General features: G+C 40.9%; 2 protein-coding genes across 2 annotated transcripts; both read right to left on the bottom strand.

Moving 5' to 3' along the window:
- Window positions 1–4,996: 4,996 nt before the first annotated feature.
- LOC121698637 lies at window positions 4,997–11,178 on the bottom strand. Its single transcript, XM_042080915.1, has 2 exons — window positions 10,837–11,178; window positions 4,997–9,136 (listed from the first exon to the last, which is right to left on the bottom strand). Exon 2 carries the CDS (start codon window positions 8,618–8,620, stop codon window positions 5,390–5,392), a length of 3,231 nt encoding a protein of 1,076 aa, XP_041936849.1. The 5' UTR covers window positions 8,621–9,136; window positions 10,837–11,178; the 3' UTR covers window positions 4,997–5,389.
- A 4,778-nt stretch (window positions 11,179–15,956) lies between these two features.
- On the bottom strand, window positions 15,957–21,518 carry LOC121698638. Its single transcript, XM_042080916.1, has 3 exons — window positions 21,430–21,518; window positions 20,546–20,684; window positions 15,957–19,318 (listed from the first exon to the last, which is right to left on the bottom strand). The coding sequence occupies exons 2-3, from the start codon at window positions 20,671–20,673 to the stop codon at window positions 16,234–16,236; spliced, it is 3,213 nt and encodes a 1,070-aa protein (XP_041936850.1). The 5' UTR covers window positions 20,674–20,684; window positions 21,430–21,518; the 3' UTR covers window positions 15,957–16,233.

Raw genomic sequence — 21,518 nt, 5'->3', positions numbered from 1 at the left:
AGCCCAGCTTTTTAGCCATTACGCTACCACCACCTCATAGTTGTCCCAACACATTGCCAGACTTTGAACCTCCTCTCTCTCTGCGACCTTGTTGTAGTCTGATCCAACCATATCAAGTGGGTCTCACTGCAGAGCGCGAGATCCAGTGGGCGGAATCGGATCTACCTGAACATACAGGTATACTGCCTTCATGTCAGCTGTAAACTTGGAGGACCCGACTTTAAAAATCCCGACATCCAAAAAAAATGTGTTCATGAGATCAGCTCGGAAAACAAATACAGGAAACAAATAAATAAGTTATTAGAATTGCTTACTATGGTTAAGCAAGAAGGAAAATGTCTCGGGCGGGTGTTTCTATCTGTAGTGTTAATTTAGTGATGAATTACCTTGCCTATTTGTAATGAGAGTAAGATTCACCTCTTGTGTTGCTAGGGTGGCTGTCGTGGTTGGAGAATATGATAGTGATGTCAAGTCGGGTACCTTGAGGCACAAGAGTTCTGCATGAGTCTCTAAGCAGAAAATCCGATCCAACTTTGCGTTCAAATTAAATGTATAATAATTTTCCTCTATTGCAGGTCGACATTTCCGAATATCTAATGTAGTATGAAGGTGGCAATAGTTTCGGGGTTGTTAGCTTGTTGTTACCGATTTGGTTCAGCTGGCCAACCAGGGATTAAAATAAGTTAATTAGAATTTTGTAGACTTGTAAATGTCAATGAATACATACGTCCATGTCATATTTTGCTGATATAACGAGACATGTTTGATACGTAATACAAATATGTGTTAATAACTGCTGTTTTGGGTAACTAACATTAGCTACTAGCTGAAAAAAAACAGATTGGAAACAAAAGGTTTCGGTCACGTTTGGCTAGCTAAACCAAAGGCAGAGAATGGGCATGCTAGCTAGCTAAGCTAAGCAAAAAGCTAAGCTTGTATGGTGGTCATTAAAACAATTATGCAGTACTACTTTGAAGCAACTTGCACATAATGTAGTGTAGTGATACAAGGGTACGCAATTGGATTTAGATCCAGCTCCACCACTTGGATCTTGTGTTCTGCATCTGAACCATGTGGCAGATGCATCATCTGCAAACATGACAGTAGTGTTTGGATTGGATGGGCCGACAGTTGTGTAAAGAATGCATGAAGGAACTCAACACAGCCCTGAGGAATACAGGTGCTAGGAGTCAGGGTCCGTGTAACGCTTATCAGTTAAATTTTCTATTGAAAATGAAAATGGAAAATTTAAAAAAAATTGGATTCCAATTTCTAAAACTTTTTTGCTTGTCAAATAAATGCATATTTAGGATTTTGGAGTTGTATCCTGATTTTGAATTTGTGTAACGTTGGATAGAAAAAAGGATAATTGAATAATCGGAACTAATGTTGTTTCTATCCGTGCCTGGTGCTGCCTGCTGCCAGAAACAACTTTAGTTCCAATTTAAAAAAAAAAAGAAAAAGATTTTAGAAAATTTAATCCAATTTTTACATTTTCTAATTTTTACATTTTCAGTAAAAATTTGAACTGATAAGCGTTACACGGACCAGTCAGAGTGAGGATGTGTATTTACTCAGTTTGACAGTCTGGGGGTGGTTGATGAGGAAACTTCATATCCAACTGCACCTAGAAAGACCCTATTGCATGGAGTCAACCTGAGGGGTATTTCACAAAACCTAGATAAGGGATTAAGCTGGGATTTTTAGGTTATCCTGGATGAATTTAGCCTTGACTTGGTTTCACAAAAGAGATGGCACATAAGTTACCATGGGGATTTATTCTCTGCACCTAGCCTGGTCCCGACCAGGCTAACAGCCAAGCTAAGTTAATTCTAATGGTAATTATGTCGTCTTATTGGTTCAGCTAGCTGTCATTCACATCAGACCTCCGTGCTAATTTTTAAGGAGCTTTATGCCATTTATAAACTATTTGCTAAATGTATTTGCTCGCAAAACAAAACAGATTGTCTGCCTACTACCATATGGTTATTATTTTACTTGATAGCCTTATAATTATTAACATAGGCCTAGGTACTCAATTGTTTGCTTATTTTATTGATAGACGTTTGATGAATAGCCTACTGTAGTTGATTGGAAGTGGAGGGGCAGGTTCTTGAAGGTATTTTCAACTATAATATTAAGGTATATCATACTATGTGCATCTTTGCGAGCTTCAAGCTTTCTTAATGACGTTGCGTGCCGAGACAAGGAAGCACTCACACGTGGGTGCATACGTAAATTTGCATTCAGTTGGTCTACCACGCCTACTCCTGCTGTTTTACAGAAATAGCCATGATTCCCCATTCCAAAAAGGACAACTTTACTTCATTGTTAGTCTATATCAAAAGCGGTGGTTCACTTTGTGTGAATGACGCTATTTTTCGCGTCTTTTTTATTCCAACAGGGGGCACTTTGGAGCAGAAACGAGAACGCGCACACATCCTGAATTATTTACACCTGGCTTGACATACTTGCTCCTACTCATCCAGGATTGGCATTAGTGAAACTAGTTGAGCTAGGATGACCAGACAACACTATGTCAAACCTCGCTTTATCACTTATCTTGGATGTCTTAATTCTGCCTTTGTGAAATACCCCTCTGCTTGCTTGGTATGATGCATTTAAACTATGAAGCATCCTGACATAGGTGTTGTATCTTTCCAAGTGAGAGAGGGCTGTGTTGACAAATGGCATCCTCAGTTGATCTGTTCACCTAGATCAGCCAGTGTCGTTGATGGGTAAATATCTGTTGTTGAAACCATTTTGGCAGCAACTAGCCATTAATAACTGAGATAGGTTCACAGTAGGGATGCACGATATATCGGCGGCCGATATATTATTAGCCGATAAGTGAAAAAATGAAAATATTATTATCAGTCCGAAAACAGAATTCTGGCCGATAATTTGCGCCGATATTTTTTAAAGTCCTAATTTAGGCCTATGTAAGGTCCGTCCTGCTACACTGAGCTACTTGAGCTTGTTTGGCTATACTTTTTCCTCAATATAATGTCAGCGGTGTGAATGTATTTCACCACTCTAACAAAATCTGTGGATATGTGTTCATTTGGGAATCTGTGCATCTCAAAATCCTCTCGTGAATGATCCGCCATTTAACCTTAAGAGAGCGGAGCTCAGCCCTATCTAGAGCCGTCTTGTGCTGGTGTGTTTGCACTTTACCGCGCTGGTCGGGGAAACAAATAAACAATTCTCGTTAGTGGGACGAGTACATAAGTAGGCCTAGTTCTAAGTTGTGTTTTAGTATTATATTTGCATTACTTTAGCTTGAGTTTTGTATTATTACCGAGAAATATGCTAACCATTCGTGCTTCAGTTCCAGACAGGTCATCATAATAAGTTATTAAAACCTTCGGGGTTAACGCCTTTCATTTCTGCTGCAGCAGGTTGTGCGGACATAAGATACAGTCTGAGGAGTTGCAGCTTTATTCAGTTACCCGCTGTTGAAACTAAACCTTCCCTAAGTTTCCCTCACAAACTCTGATTTGGTCGCTATACTGTAGCTTATTCCAAACTGAGCCGTTTATGAGCATTTAGTCCTAAATGAAAACGATTCAAACCCTTTTTTTTTTTTTTTTTAACTTTTGAAACTGCTGCTTTATTACAGATGGTTGAGCGCTTTTTACATATTATCTACAGGATACTGTGCACCCTTAATCAATGGCTGTTTACACTTGCCAGCTTCGTCACAAACTCTGGAATGGCAAATTTGAACCAAAATGCTTTGAACATAACGTCATAGTTGCAGACGGAAACAATCCAAATTATGATGGGTGGCGTAGGACTACATCAGAAGTGTGTGTGCGTGTGTGTCTGTGTGTGCGTTAGGTCTCTAATCCCATGACGACTGACCTATGTAAGTGCAGATTCTGCTGGTCTATGCCACATCCCTGTGTGGCAGTACTGGACACGGAGTGACCACAGGTGAAATGAGGCTGAGCACAAGACCACCTCTCCCGGTTCACACGACTCCAGTCCACACACACGAGTAAGAAAACAAAAGTCTTCTCTCAGAGTGTATACAGCCTTGTAAGGTATTCAAGGGACAGTAAGTAGCATTAGCAAATATAAGGTTGCAAAGCATTAACATAAATACATTAATGCACAGTGCGCACGTTAAAACAACTTGATGTTTGTGTTGTGTTCAACTGTGTTCAGATGATCTGGTTTTCAAAACTGAACAGATATCCTTTAACAACTGAGGTTCAGTTCAACTGATATTACCTTATCATATCTAGGGAGAAAAAAGAACAAGGTCTGCTGCTGTATAAGCTGTGTTGCTTGAAATCCAATAAAACGATTCAAACTCTTTAGCCACTCACTCGCAATTCACTGACGTCAGGTTCACTTAAAGGAGCCACACATGTAGGGCTAGGCTACTGTTATGTTGTTGACTGCCGTACTATTGAGGACTATTATGAGTTCTGTCCATCATTTGGTGGTAGGTAAAATTACTGCAATAAAATGATGCTTATTAAATGCTTTCCCCAAATCACTTTTCACATATTTTTTTTTCAAGAGTAATATTATCGGTTATCGTATCGGTATCGGCCACAACAAACCAATAAATATCGGTTATCGTTATCGGCCCTAAAATTCCATATCGGTGCATCTCTAGTTCACAGTTAGCATTACACATTCCAAATCTAAAGAGCAGAATTAATCCATTGGTCATATTTGTGCACAATGTGACATTTATGTAAATAAAATGTCAGCTGCCTGATTTCCTACTACAGTCAGAAATTCTGTTGGCACAATAGAGTGAGCAGCCAGACCATTCAGCATCCAGGCATTTGGAATGATTAAATTATTGTGTGCACTGTATGTGTTGCATGGACTGACAAAAGTGGGGACATGCCAGTGAGATTACAACAAATTGCTAGCTAGATATTAGCCTAACGTATCAGCCTCTTGCAAGAAAACACCAAAAAGATTTGTTATGCCCTATAAGATTTACAAAACAATGTGTTTTGAATGCAAGCTTAAGCTAAATGGTACAAGATCACTTGTTCTCCACTTGAGGAGCATCCATTAAGGAACTTTCCCACATTCTCAAGCATTTAGCAACATACTTTATAGCACTGCATCACATTTTTATCCATTATCTACCTCTCCAGTAGACAAGCATCTAATTGGATACTTCATCATGTTTTCTCACCTGTAGTATCCTATACCGCACTGCATCTGATCCTCTCTACTGGAAAGGACACCCATTAGGACATTCTCATTTAAAGCATCATAGAGCAAGGATACTTTATAATGGCTTGGGAGGATGCCTATTGGGAAGTTTAGAACGTTGCAAGGCACCTTGGAGGGCATGAAATCATCATTTCTCCAGTACAAATGCACTTATTAAGACACTAAAGTGGGCACTTTAGACAAACTTTTTCAACCATGCTGGCACGATAGAAGGCCTGTTGGACAACTGGGAAGAGCACTTGTGGGAAGGGCGGTTGGACAGTAGGGAAGGGCGGTTGACAAGCATGAGAAAACGGCTAGCCAGGTCAGAGCGTTTGGGTGCCGGTGAAGGGCGGCTGGGCACCGGGGTAGGGCAGGTGGGCACCACACGAGAGGAACTGCCTCCTCTTTGTGCCCCTTGAACCCGCCAGATTTTTATCATGGACAACTTCAAAGCTCTAGCCCACATTGGGGCAAATGGTTTTGTTTCCTCCATTTGAGAATGAATGTCAACCTTGGCTTTATCTATTTTCGACATTATAATTAAGCTTGGTTCGGGCTCAGTCTGGGGCATGGGACTACTCTCTAGCTTCTTAAATCTCCAAGACTGGCCCCATAATTCCTGTGAGAGTATCTCTGTGTTAAGATAAGAAAAGATATCATCATTGCACCTTCTCCTTGACCATAGCACTTCATCTTCACGATGGAATACTTTAGGAGCGTCATCCCACTCTAGAGGCTGTGGGCTACAAATCCTCCATGATGCACTCTGATCTGGCTCTTCTTCCTCTGCTGTATATGAGGGCGGAACATACTCAGGCACTGGAGGCGGCCATATTTCCACTTCAAAGTTTTCATGATCTTTGTCCCAGAATGGCTTGTGCTGCCGAGGAAGAAGATTGATGAACTTCCAGGTTCTGCACCAGGGTGGAACTTCCTCTGCGTTAAGAAGAGGGGCAAACAAGTGGGAGTTACTTTTCAAAGCCAATCTGTTGTGGTGTCTCTGAAGTGTTGCCACTCTCCAAGACTCAATCCATTCTGATGGAGTAACACTCTCCTTAAACACATCAGGGTTTAAAGATATGCTGAACTGTCCCAATTGTAGGTCACGATGGAGGCTTTTCCCCGGCTGGATCTCCATATATTTTTTAATCCTATTGTCCTCTGAGATTGTATCATATCGGTTGAATCCAGAGAAGTCTGTTGAATCTGGACCCTCTATCATGGGGGTTACATCATGGAGGGTCTGTCTGAACTGAGTGCTTGAAGACCTCCAGGAGTCCCCCCATTCTGCTGAAGATGGGGTATAATACTGCTGCTGGTATAATGGGGTAGAATACTGCTGCTGTTGCTGAGCAGGTTGTGCTGCAGTTGCATCCTCTAGAATGTTCTGTCTGCTGGTGGACCTCCAAGACTCTGTCCATCCTGTTAATCCATTTGAGCCATTGTGAGGCTCCTCCTCATTCAGGACTTGAAGTTGTTTTATCCATCTTTCTTGTCTGAAAATGTTGGTGGAAGACCAGCCTTGATCCCAAATGCTGCTGTCCTGGTTTAATGTACCATTTGTGAGATTAAATGCCTCAGCCCAGTCAGATTCGGGTGTTTCTCCAATCTCATGCTCTCTAAATGGCTTTGATTGATTAGGTCTAGCTCTGACTTCCTCAGTTCTGGTCTGATGCTTTAAAGACTTGCAGGACTCTTTGCATTCAGGTGAAATTGTGTAGTTCCCCTGCATCTCTGCTTTTATGCTCCTTTTTGGAAGACCAAATACGTCATATCTTTCAGATTCATCCTGATATTTCTCATTGCCTATCTCCTTCATCCACTGTTCTCTACCTGTTCTTAGCTCATAACCTAAACAGCTTGAATCTTTCCACTCAGTGGCTGAGGGCCTAAAACTGGATTGGAAACTTGAGCATTTCCACGATTCATCCCAATCAGTCCAGCCTCTTTTCTTCAAAGGTGGTTGAGGAATCATTGGTCCAGTCAGTACAACAGTATTATCTGGCTCTGCCCAATGATCTGTCTTAGGTGGAGATATAGGGGATTTCCATGCCTCCTTCCACTTAGAGGGAAAATCACGTTGTGATAGAGGATTCATACGTTTAAGCCGATTTCTAAATTTGTCTTTGGCCTGGAGCCTTTTAGGTAATCCATCAGGTTCACTGTCTTCTTCCTCTATGTCCTCACTTTCCATTTCCTCTTCCATTGACTCCATTTCCTCTTTGAGTTTCACATTTTCTAGAAAGAGTGGGTTTTTAGCAACCTCCCAAGACGTTTCCCATTCAGCCAAGGCAGTGATTCCCTCACAGGACTGTGCACCCCAGAATTTGTATTTCTCAGTCTTGCATACAGGTATTATCACACCATGAATATAGGGGTCTAGTGGTTCATTGTAATCCGTTTCATCAGCTTCACTTTCTGAAAGCTCAATAGTCTTTAGTGGTCTCGATATCCTCCAAGCCTCGTCCCATCCTGGACTCTCTGAGGTTTTTGGAGGGGGCGGTGGAGGAGGAGAATGGAACTGATGATGTAAATATTTCCAGGATTCCCCCCACTTCAAAATCGATTGTTCGATGTCAGGATCTTGCTTTTCTTCATTTTGGGACATATTTTCCTCAAGGTTCACATCCTCATCTTCATCATCATACCCTTGATCGTCATCATTTTGGGAAATATTTTCCTCAAGGCTAACAAACTCATCTTCATCATCATCATCATCATACTCTGGATCTTCTTCATTTTGGGACATATTTTCCTCAGAGCTCACATCCTCATCTTTGTCATCATACTCTTGATCTTCTTCATTTTGAGCTGTATTTTCCTCAAGGCTCACATACTCATCTTCATCATCATACTCTTGATCTTCTTCATTTTGGGACATATTTTCCTCAGAGCTCACATCCTCATCTTCATCATCAGACTCTTGATACTCTTGATCATCATCATTTTGGGACATATTTTCCTCAGAGCTCATATCCTCATCTTCATCATCAGACTCTTGATCATCATCATTTTGGGACATATTTTCCTCAGAGCTCACATCCTCATTTTCGTAATCAGACTGTTGATCATCATTTTGGGATGTATTTCCCTCAAGGCTCGCATCCTCAATTTCAGTGTATTTTACGCTCTTCCAGGACTCACGCCATTCAGAAGAGCATTTCTCTTCATTTTGGTGGTGTGATGCTTCAAGGCATCTCAGTTGAGCCAGTGGCCCAAACATGGGCCCATTGGTTTCACCATCATTTCTCCCCCCCTCAGGTATCCAAGAGTCACTCCATCCTCTAAACCCAGTTGGGCCATTTTGAGGAACCACCCATTTATCCTTTATGTCATTTTCAGTGTAGGAACAGCCTTGATCCCAAAGACTTTTGTCCCTTTTCAGTGCAACATTCATGAGCCTCCATGACGTGGCCCAATCCATTCTGCATACTTCCAAGACTACCTCTACTCTTATGACAATTGATTTTCCACAGTCTGAAATGTGTCAGCAAATCTATCAGTTTTTTTTCACACAAGTTCACCTCCCTCTGCTCTCCTCTGGAACATCAGTAAGCCTGTGTGTGCTCTTGCTTAATCCAAGGTTTGCCATCAAACTGTGGTTGAAAACACAGAATAATCAAGTAGATATAATGCATTTCCATTACTTTCTTCACTCATTGCCTTCTTGTTGCTTGAAGAACTTCCAAGGCAATGACCATACTGATCCACTAGGTTGGGTAGTTTCCAGTAATAGCAGCAGGGAGCTTGGCAACCTTAGCCTTCTCCTCTAGAGACCAATGATCAATTGGGAAGCCACTAGGCCTGTTGTTGGTTTCTGTTGACCTTGTTGTGCTCAATGAGTTTGGTTTTGGTAGTACGCCTTCAGGTACTGGAGCCTTCCTCTATTTCCTTTTGCTTGTACTTGCTGCCCATACACCTCTGCCATTCTTCATTGAATCTATGGTAAAATCAGAGGTTAGTTTATCTCTTAGTGTTATAAAATGTATATTAGCCAATGCTTACATATTTTATCTGTGTACCACATTTCTGTTAACTACAATTGTGATCCTAAACAAATCATATTCAAATCATGTTTCTGTCCCATAAAATTGCATGCTCATCTCATACGTTTATATACAGTACATTCAAAAGAAAACAAATACAACCCATCTACTTGCTAAGGTATGCACAGCAGGATAGCAATTCTAATCAGAGGAATTACAATGGTTTTATTTTCATGTTAAAGGAAAAAACCAAAATTTTGGGAAATAAGCTTATTTGCTGTCTAACCCAAAGTTACAAGAGGATATATACCCTTTTCTTCTCTGTGCATACAATAACTTAGTCTGACACCGTTAGCCTAGCTTAGAATAATTTACTGGAAGTTTGTCAGGTCAATTATCCTATAACTTCCTTTTAGCTATAGGCTAGCTAGGCTAACTGGTCTAACTCACTTCCAGTGAATATAAAAAAAATGTTCCAATGATTTTAACTAGACTGTTATAATGTTACAATAGATTAGTTTAGATGATAATCATGAAATCAATGACGATATTGTCAATAAAATTTTGCAATTTTGCTGTTAGATGGATCAATAAATAGAGGGCGTTTTTATTTTTGGTGAATATATGTATGATACTGTCTTTGTGAAGACAGTATCTTCACAAAGTTTAGCGTTTCCAGCCATCTTGAATTTAATCATGATAAGTCGAGCGACGAGTAAGAATGAACAGGTATGATATGGGATCCGAATTCAAAAATAATTCTGTGAAAATGCGTGGATTCCAGTTGCTTCCAGTAGTGAAGATACTGTCTGTATAAATCGTCTTGTAAGTAAACTACCAGTGCTTTTTCAGAGTTCTCAATGTCTCGTTTTAAATGTCAGGGCCCTCGGAAGTCTACCAATGAAGTGTGGAGATACGTTGAGCCTCATAAATGGTGTAAAACAGTGATTTATTTGCATGGCTAGGCCGATGCCCGAGGCACCCCCATTGAAAAAGCTGTTGGTAGCATCGGCTAACTAGCGCCAGATTTCGGAGTGCAGGGGACAAGCCGAGATGGGCTATGAGACATACGTTCACACTCGGTATCATGTTTCAACACACTTTAGGTCAATATCACACCGGAATTCTCCTTTAAGCTGTTGATAAATGGATTGCTCTACTTTTAGAGAGCATCAGTCCAATTGCAGAGTACTGGATTGAGTTTACATATGGACCCAAGTATCTTAGTAAGGAGTCCATTGGTTAAAATGAACGGTTGAGAAGAATAGAATATCAGCTAACTGAAAAGCTTTGGTGCTTAAATGAAAACGGAGAGTGAATTTGCTATTACATGTTAATGGTACATATAACTGATGTCAACAGAGGGACTTTCAATCATATAGGTGTTTTCATGCTAAATGTAGACTTCAGTCTCCCAAACCAGAGTTTTGTTGCAATAAACAGGCTCTGGTCAAACTTGTTGTTTACTGCAAAGGCACTGGTGTGTAAATATAGTCACACATTGCCCCCAAACTGCTTGGGGTGGGGCATGTGTGAAATCGGGCCAGGCTTACATAGAGCAGCTTTGAAAATAGTTTGTCTCATGGCACAACATTGACAATTATATTTACTTTAAAGCTTTACTTTTAAATAAAATGTAAATAAGAGGACTTACCAGTGAAAGCTCTTGGGGCAAACCTGAAGATAGCATATTCCCACAGGCAGGCTGAAGCAACTCCTATATATCGCAAAGTGTCTGTTACCGACTGGACCCGTGTGACAAAAATGCTTTGGCCCTTGCTATTTATAGACCCTAAGCGTGATATGACTCCCTCACTCTCGTCTTGCTGTGGCACAAGCAACAAGCAAATTCGTCTTCAGCTGCATATCCCTATTTTCAGGATGTGAAGATGTGCCATACAGTCATAGAGTCTTATAGTCCCTCAAGCAGTAGAGCTCCTGTGACATACTGGCAGGGAAAGACAGTTGGAGAAAAGACTAGTGAACACACATATGGTATAATGTAAGCTCTAAAAAATGTTAGTTGCTGAACTAAGGAGATTCAAAACTATTATTTGGAAACATGAAACTGGCTCTCAAGTTCCGATATAAATGTGGCTAAATAGTTTTGCTCTGTTTTGGAACACAATCTCTCTATGGTGTAAAGACTTAATTTCAACAACAAAATTCATGACCATTCATAAGCCTTAATCTAGGTACCCAAAGGGCTTTACAATGAAGTGGGGGAAATCTCACCGTCACCTCAACCATCGCCACACCCACCTGAGTGATGCATGGCAGACATTTTGGCACCAAAATGCACACAACACACCAGCTTGAGGTGAAGAGCAATGGAACCTTTCAGCAGTACCACTGGGTGATGATTAGGTGGCCTGATGGAATGGGAATTTTGCCAAGAACACCAGGGAACCTCTACTCTTTTTCTGATGAGTGTCATGGAATCTTAAAATGACCTCAGTGAGCCAGGAACTAGATGTAATGTCTCATCTGAAGGATGGCATCTCGTACAGCACATTGCCCCTGGCAATGCACTGGAGCACTGGACTTGTTATGACCAGAGGGAAGAATGCCCCCTACTGGTCTACCAACACAACCTCCAGAAGCAGATTAGCTTTCCAAGGAGCTTCAGTCATTCAGCAGAGAGGGTACATGTTTGTTATGGCTGCTGGCCAAAGTTGGGCAAAGTGCAAAGTGTCTCGTCTCGTTCACAAACTAAAGATACCATGTTGGAGCACTGATGTTTGTGTATGCAAAGGCTCATGATATTAAATTGGCAAATGGATTTTGCCTAGTCAGCTTTAGCCTCACTTTAGATTTTGCGCTTTATTGCGCCAGGCTCTTTCTGTTTTTTTCTGTATCAATTTAAAATACTGTTCCATTTTTGGTCATAATGGGACATGCCATGTTACTGGTTTTATGTAAAATGGACCGTAAAGTGGGTGGTGACATGAATATAGTTTAATGTGTAAAGGATACATATTCCTTATGTTGGATATCAGTTGGATACCTTAAATAAATGTGTCTTTCCCTCTATATGTTTTTGCATTATAAGTGGAATATATGACTGTGTGTCTCATCTGGGAGACATGTTTAATCTCTAGCTTCATGAATCCAAGATCTGCGCCACAATGTCTATGAGAGGGTCACTGACTAGAGTAATCACTGACTGAACACTTCATTTTTACAATGGAATAGTCAGTCCACTCCAGAAGCTGTGAACCACACATCTTCCATGACGTGCTCCATTCTGGCTGTTTGGCCTATGCTGTACATTATATGAAGGGGGAAATATTCAGACCCTAAAGATTTTTCAGTGCTTACCTTCTTATCCACTATTCCCTGCCTATTCTGAGCTTATATCCCAATAAGTTTGAATGTATCCACTTAAAGACTGAGGGTCAGCCAAGACTGGGTTAGAATCTTGAACATTCCTATTTATATGATTCCTTCCAATCTGCCAATCATTTCTTTAAATGGGGTTGGAGGGTCATTGGCCCATTTATTACAGTTGTATTATCTTGCATTGTTTGACGGTCTTTCTAAGGCTGAGATCTGGGCAGTTTCCAAGCCTCTTTCCACCCGTAAGGAAAATTACATTCTGATAAAGGATTTGCCAAATTACTTGCCAAATTCTTAATCTGTTTTTGACTTGAGCATTTTAGGCAATCAATCAGGTCATATGATTCTTCAAGGGACTTTAGTTGTAGCCAGTAGCCTCATCAATGGGCCTACGAGTTGCACCATTCATGCCCTTCTGTTCAATATTGGGGCCGCTCTCAGTATTTCTTTTGCTCATGCTTTCTTATCAAGATGTGCTTGAAAGTCAGACGTTTCCCTCTCTGATCTGTCTGGCCTGTATAGACCTTCTCCTGGTGGCTTGGAACACCTCGACAGTGGCCATACCGATGCACTAACAACTTTCAGCAATAATAAAGCCCACCGCACACGGCGGGCGATACGACAGTCAAACGCAAAGGTGGAGTTCTGTCAGCGCTTTACTACACTGCTGGCGACGCGATTACCCATCGATTCAGTGGCCAGACAGCTGTTTTCTAATATGACGTATCAAAATCGCCCTGAAAAATAGAAAAGGGTCGAGCGACGGCGACGGTCGCCCTGTCGCTCTACTTGCTGTGTGCGTTGCACCATTCACTTCAATAGATTCTATTCCATTTTGCCGGTCGCATGCCATAAACTGCCGTCGCGTCAACCGGCCGTGTGCGTAGGCCTTAAGAAGGAGAGTTTGTCATCCTTCTCTAGAGACTGATAACCAACTGGAAACCCACTAGGCCTGCTGATTCCGTGGCCTTGTTTTGCTCACTGAGATTCTGGATGTTGGTGGTGGGCCTTTGGGTACTGGAGCTACCTCTTCTTCCTCTTGCAAGGCTTGTACTTATCACCCATACGGCTGTGCCATTCTCAATTGGTCCTGTGTTAAAAAAAACATAACACAAACCAGTTAGTTACTGTGTGATCATTCGCAAAATGAGTCTACTACAATGTGAAATGTGATGCAGTGATTTGTGGAAAGTCCATGAAATAATGTATCCATTAGTAAAATGGGGGTGCATGGAGTTCCCCATGCTACAGTAGTAACTTCTGCTGTTTTACGCTACTGTGCTAGCCAACACCTACAGTATATGTTTTAACTGTGTACTATATTTCTAGGACTGCAATCCAAAACAATCCATATTTATGTCTCACTCACATAAGAGGGACACATGCATCATTCAAAATGTTATATAAAGCAAAACAAAAAAATAAACTCCACTAGTGGAAGTAAGCATAACAAGATATCATTGCTTAGAAGAGGAAAACAATGGATTCTTATTTATCTACTTAAAAGGACTTATATATTTATGTCTATAACATTACAGTTCATTTTTTCAGTCACTCCTATCTTATCACAGTCATCATCATACATCATACCCTTTACTCAACTGTCTTTATCACTGCATTGATATGTCTGAAGCACATTTGAATAGTTGCTATACTTGTTTTGTCACAACATGGCACAAAATTAACAATTGCATGTACATTAAAGCATATCAGGTGAATGAAAACTCACCAGTCACAGCTCCTGGGACAGACCTGTAGATGTTCCCACAGGCAAGCAGAAGTAACTCCTATATATTGCAGTAAGTGTCAACTGTAATTAACTGCACCCTTGTGACCAAAACGCTATGGTCTTTGCTATTTATAGACCATTAGACATGATATGAGTCCTTCCCTCTCATCTTACTATGGCACAAGCAACAGGCATATTTGACTTCAGCTGCCAATCCCTTTTCTAAGGATGTGGTGAAATTCTGATGGCATGAAGCACCTTGCAGCATGTAGGTATTACAGGGTGCTCTTTTCCCAAATGGAAATTCCTCAAAGTTCCTCAATACCTCAAACACCTCAAGGCTTTTGTAGTTTTGCAAGATGTGTGCATATTTCTGTTATGATTTTGCATGGATTCCAGTTTCTTCCAGTAGCAGCAACTGGAATCCATGCATTTCCACTGAATTATTTTTGGAATCTGATCCCTTATCATACCTGTTAATTTTTACTCGTCGCTCGACTTATCGTGACTAAATTCAAGATGGCTGCAAACGCTAAACTTCGTGAAGATACTGTCTGTATAAATCGTCTTGTAAGTAAACTACCAGTGCTTTTTTAAAGTTCTCAATGTCTCGTTTTAAATGTCAGGGCCCTCGGTAGTTTACCAATGAATTGTGGAGATACATTGAGCCTCGTAAATGGTGTACAACAGTGATTTATTTGCATGGCTAGCCCGATGCCGAAGCACCACCATTGAAAAAGCTGTTGGTAGCATCGGCTAACTAGCGCCAGATTTCGGAGTGCAGGGGACAAGCCGAGATGGGCTATGAGACATACGTTCACACTCGGTATCATGTTTCAACACACTTTAGGTCAATATCACACCGGAATTCTCCTTTAACTGGGATTATAGACTTCTCAATGGAGTGACTCCAGACAGAATTTCCCTCCCTCAAGTAAATGAATTATAAATATATAGTACATTTGGACTGGCTTCCAGGCCAAGTAAACCCCCTTGGAAATAAAAAAAAAATGAAATGATAATATTGGTCTGGTGTTAGCATCAATATTCAACACCATTAAGCTCTAAGGTGGTACCCAGTTTGTCAAAAAAATACTAAATGGGTCTTGGTACTATCCAATTAACATGTTACATAGTGCATAGTGTATCAATTGTGTATGGCATTGTGTTGCTTTAAGCGTTGAAACATTGAAATATGTATGTTATCAAAATGTGTCACAGAAGCATTTCAGTCATAATCATGTAAGCTAGACAAGGTCTTCCACAACTAGTTAAATTGCAAGGTACTTACTACTTATCTACTTGGACAGCATAACCATCATTATAATCTTACTTGCCTACTTGAACTGTTATGAAGCTTTGTTATGTGTATTTTTCTGTCTTATCTCAAAGAGAGCATCTGTAATGTGATTGCATCAGCTATCATCAGGTGGAGTCATCAGGTATCATTCTTTGAGTTATATTCAAATTACCAAATTATTTTCTTGGCATTCTATGGGGTCTGGTTTGGGTGACACACAACGTAGCAGGCAAGCCCATCGTGCATGAAGAAAAACTAATTGAATTCCAATTCGAAATAATTTTGATAATTTAATACCATGTGCACAATCCTATTTGCGCACATGAGTGGGTCACATACACCGGCAGTGTTATTGTGCAGGATCTGAGACTGAGTGTGCAAGGGCAAATGAAAACAGACCAACTGATCAACATAGCTTCTTTATTACAGTATAGTTTCACTTGGTAGAAAATGCTTTGATGGCAAAATGTTTACTATTCAACATCAGCAGCCTCTTGTAGATTTTTGGTAATATACTTCAACCAGCCAATACCGCATACATTAAAGGTTCTTGTGTTAGGTGTTCTTGAATACAATTAACAATGTAAGATGACTGACTTCTATGATGACATAACATCAAGGACACTTTGTTGGGCAAGTTGGATTTTATCTGTAAATAACTAAAGCCAAGATTCCTAATATTCCTAAATGGACCTTCCTTTCTTTTCTGGAGGGTAAGAGGCCAGGAGGAACTTCCAGGAGTTTCCCCACTCAGACCAAGATACTACTTCCACTTTGGTGCTAATTGAATCATTTGAAAACTTCCACGAGTCAACCCATTCCATAGAAATATTCTCAGCCTCTTCCTTGCCTTTGGCTCTTTTGATGGGACCGCCTCTTGCCCGTGGTTGGGTTTTGGCTAATTTTGGAGCATCTGACCACCTCTTTGGTTGTGGTTTGCTTTTTTCTATTTCAGAATACATGCTTTTCTTTGCTTTACTCGTTTTTGACACAATAAGTGAATTGTCAGACTGGCTGGATGTGGTGTTACTCATCTGTGACATTACAGGGAAAAGTACACTCTCTAGCTTCATGAATCTCCAAGATTTGCCCCACAATCTCTGTGAGAGTGCATTCGAGGAGAGATGAGAATAGAGGTCATTATTGCACCTTCTCCTTGACCACAGCACTTTATCTTTATGATGGAATACTTTAGGAGTGTCATCCCACTCCAGAGGCTGCGGGCCACATATTTTGAACGACATGCTCCATTCTGACTGTTTTCCCTGTGCTTTATTGGTGAGGGGAACATATTTAGGCGCCGGAGGCCGTTTTTCCAATTCAAAGCTTTCCCAACCATTGTCCCAGAGTGACTTGTCCTGTTGAGAGAGAAGATTGATGAACTTCCAAGTTTTAGCCCATTCTTGAACATCTTCAACCTGATGAAGAGGGACAGACAAGTGAGATTTATTTTGGAAAGTGAATCTGTTGTGATGTCTCTGAAGTTTTGCCACTCTCCAAGATTCCATCCATTGTGATGGAGGAACTCTCTCGTTAAACACATCAGTGTTGAAAGATCTGCTAATTTGCCCCACTTTTGGCACACGATGGAGGGTTCTCCTTGGTACGATCTCCATAGACTTTTGAAGCAATGTTTCTCTTGGTGGACACTCATACCAGTTGAGTCCAGAGAACTCCCATGAATCTGACCACTCTGTCATAGAGGGTCTGTCACGGAGCGTTTGTCTGACCTGGGTGCCTGAAACTCTCCAGGAGTCCTCCCATCCTGCAGAAAGCAGGGATGTCTTGTGCTGCTGTCTTTGCCGAGGAGGTTGACCTGCAGTTGCGCCCTCTACGCGGTGCTGTCTTCTTGTGGACCTCCAAGCGTCACCCCATCCTCTAAATCCAGTTGGGCCATTGTGAGGAACCTCTTCATTCAGGAATTCCTGTTCTCTTGTCCATCTGTCTTGTCGAACATTTTCAGTGGAGGACCAGCCTTGATCCCAAAGGCTGCTGTCCTGGTTCAGTGTAACATTCGTAAATTTCCATGCATTGGACCAATCAGACACAGGTGTTTCTCCTCTCTCAGGCTCTCTGAATGGCTGTGATCTATTAGACCTTGCTCTGGCTACTTCAGTTCTCCTTTGATGCTTTACGGTCTGACTGGAGTCTTTCCATTCCGGGGCAAATGTATACTTGTCCTTTGTACCAATGGACACCTGCCTTTCTGCTCTCATGCCTCTTTTTGGAAGAGAGAATACTTCATATTTGTTAGATTTGCCCTGATGTTTCTCAATACCTATCTCCTTCATCCACTGTTCTCGACCTTTTCTGAGTTCATAACCTAAACAGCTTGACTCTTTCCACTCAGTGGCCGAGGGCCTGCCAAAACTAGATCGGGATCTTGAACATTTCCAGGATTCCATCCAATCTGTCAAACATCTTTTCTTCAAATGAGGTTGGAGGACCATTGGCCCATTCAGCACAGCAGTATTTGCCCAATGGTCTTTCTTAGGCTGAGATAGGGGGAGTTTCCAAGACTCATTCCACTCGTAAGGAGAATCCCATTCTGAAAGAGGTTTCATACGATTTTGCCAAACTTCCAATCTATCTTTGGGTTGGAGCTTTTTAGGCAATCCATCAACTTCACTTTCCTTTACCTTCTTTGGTTCATCATTCTTTTCCTCTCCCTTGGGTTCCACTTTCTTTCTTGGCTTTACACTTGCTAGGATAGAAATGTTTTTTGCAGCCTCCCAAGACTTATCCCATTCAGCCAGGATGTTTTTTCCCTCACGGAACTGGTTACTCCTGTACTTGTACTTCTCAGCCGTGCATACAGGTATTATCACACCATGAACATAGGGATCTAGTGGTTCATGATCCATTACATCCATGCTTTTGGTTTCTGTAGGCTCATCGTGGTTCTCTATTGGTTTTGAGATCTTCCATGCATCAGACCATCCACAACTCTTTGGCTTTTTTGAAGAGGACTTTGATACAGAATGGAACTGTCTATTTAAATATTTCCAAGATGCTTCCCACTTGGATCCAGTTTGGTCTTCATTGCCCTGTTGATTACCTTTTTCACTTTGAACCATGTTTTCCTCAAAACACACGTCCCCATTTTCAGATGGTTTTGTGCTCTTCCAAGACTCAATCCATTCAGAAGAGCATTTCTCTTCATTTTTGTGGTGTGATGCTTCAAGGTGCTTTAGTCGAGCCATCCGGCCATGCTTGGGCCCATTGGCCACACCATCCCTTTTTTTCCCCCCAGATTTCTTATATTTCCAAGATGACTCCCACTCTGATGACATGTGATTCTCCAAAGACTGCCCCATATCAACAAACCTTGGGGATTTTTCCCACAAGCTTGACTCACCATTGGGGCTCATATCAGCATTTTCTTGCTCAATCCAAGCTTTCCCATTAAGCTGGGGTTGAAAATTCAAACATTTCCATGCCGTTCCCCAATCTGAGCCCTCTGGTTTGTTTGAACCTTCTCCTGGGAGCTTAGAAAACTTATAAGATGATGACCATACTGTCCCACTAGGTTGAGAGCTTTTCAATAAAGACAATAAGGCCAGCTTGTCACTCTTCACAAGGGCCTTCTTTTCCAGTGGCTGACGACCAACTGAGAGGCCAGGTCTGTTGATTTCTGGTGATGATTTTGTTTTGCTCACTGAGATTCTGAGTTTTGGTGGTGCTGCGTCAGGAACTGGGATTGTTGTCTCTATCCTCTTGCGAGGCTTGTACTTGTCACCCATACGATTCTGCCATTCCTCATTGATCCTGTAGTTAAAACATAACACAGTCCAGTTTATTAACATGTAAAGCATAATAATACTACAAAGCAATTAAAAAAAGCTAAAGAGTTTGTTTGGATGTATTTCTCATGCAATTGAAAGAAAGGGCTTTGGACAAGGGGCTTTGAACTGCTGGCCTCAGAAATGTCAAACTATTAGCTTTTGTTACCCAATAGAGTGGTTTATTGATCAAAAGACCTTCCTCCAAATAGTAAGAAAAGCTAATCAAGAGTACAATTAAATACAGTGTGACATCATAGAGGTGATCAGGGCATGTCCCAAAAGGTTTCCTAAGGACATGCGGGTTGATAGGGTAATGTTCTTTTAGAGGACAACCTGTAATGGAAATCAATGATGATGTGGAACCTGTGAAATTGGAGCAAAGTGTTTCAGTGTCCAGAAGAGCATTAAGAAAATCCCTGCTGGCCAACCAGGAGAAATATAAATGAACCAGAGGTCCCGGTCTAGTTCACTCAGTAATGTAAAACTCTGAATAGCTTTGATCCAAAGAGGAGTTTTGTGTGCTGTAACAAGGAAAGAAAGACTGAAAGATGTATGATTTGAAGGTGATCCTCTCTCTCTCTCTAGCTCTCTCTCTCTATCAATTCAATTCAGTTAGCTTACAAAAATGTAGAAAACATCAGAACATAGAATAACAGAACTATGCATGCTCAATCTCTCTCTCTCACTCACTCTGTCTGTGTGTGTTTGTGTGTGTGTGTGTGTGTGCGTGTGTGTGTGTGTGTGTGTGTGTGTGTGACTGTCTGTCTGTCTGTTTGCAGTAGAGGTTGGGCAAACCTAAAACAATGTCCAAAAGCACAGTGCTTTTGCCATTACAGTAAAGCATGGGAAGGTCAAGGTTCACTTTCGTTATTAATATGTGCTGTCTAATTTTAGTTTGCAACATATGGTGGCTCAACATGTCATACTGTATGTCTGCTTGAGTTCCTTGGGATGATGTAGGTAATCTAATATGTCGAGGGTTAAAGACAAACACAGAACAAGCTTCCTACATCTACATTCACTACATTTTTATGTTTAGTGATTTTACTATTTTTCACGAGTTGTGTAAAATGATGTTATTTCTCTTGACTGCAATTCTGAAAAAAAAAACCTGTTCTCACTCAATGTTCTTAGACAACACGTGGTTAGCTCACACAACATGCATGTCTCAAAAGAGCCCTCTGTGTGTGCCCTTTGTCTATATGTTTACTTTTTTAGTGCACTTTTCTCCTGCCGTACGGCGTCATTATACTGCTTCTGAAGCGTGTCTCTGGTCCTGATCTCCCATACACCCTTGATGAGGAGCGCATTACAGACGACGTCTTCTGACCGCGGCATCCCGTCTTTCTCTGCAGGCAGTTGAAAAACAACATTTTAGCAAGACGAGTCTACTGCAATATGTGAAAACAAAATATACGTCATGTGGTAATTTGCCGTAAGTCTAGGGAAAATGTAACCATGAGTAGGGTGAGGACTGTTTCCCATGCCAATAACTTCATTGATGCTTTAAGTATGTATTAGCCTATGTATTAGCCTGTACCACAATATCTGTGTACCACATTTTTTTTTTATTAGGATTGCAATCTAAAACAAACCATATTCAAGTCAAGGTTCTCTCTGATAAAACACATGCTTGCCTAGGTATTGTATTTTGTACTGTTTTTTTTTTAATTAGCCAGGGAAAGATTCAACAAGCATTATGCCACATTATGCTACGCACAAAGGCAAATACAGAAATGTCATATACCTGCCACACGCATAGCGTGCATACTGAGAAAGCAATGCTTAGTGAAGAAAATACAATGGCTTTTTATTTCCTGATTATAAAACAATTGTATATTTATGTGTATAAAAATATTGGTCACTTTTTAATCCACTGTTATCTTTCAAGAGCACACAATCATCATATAAATGAAAATATTTAAATGAGAAAGTGCACCCTGCCATCAGCCATTATCACTTAATTAATATGTCTGTGGCACATTATAAAAATAGTTTCAATAATCTCACCTGCCTTGTTTTGTCTTGTGACAAAATATTGACAATTGCTTTTCCATTAAATCACTTAAGTAAAAGATAAATAAGAAAACTCACCAGTCACAGCTCCTGGGGCAAACTTGTAGATATCCTGTTCCCACCGGCAGACAGAAGCAACTCCTATATATCGCAAAGTGTCAACTGTA

The sequence above is a fragment of the Alosa sapidissima genome, chromosome 23 (genome assembly GCF_018492685.1).
Source record: "Alosa sapidissima isolate fAloSap1 chromosome 23, fAloSap1.pri, whole genome shotgun sequence".
Lineage (NCBI taxonomy): Eukaryota > Metazoa > Chordata > Actinopteri > Clupeiformes > Clupeidae > Alosa > Alosa sapidissima.
Note: the sequence above shows the minus strand (reverse complement) of the source record. Positions and strands in the feature narration are given on the sequence as shown.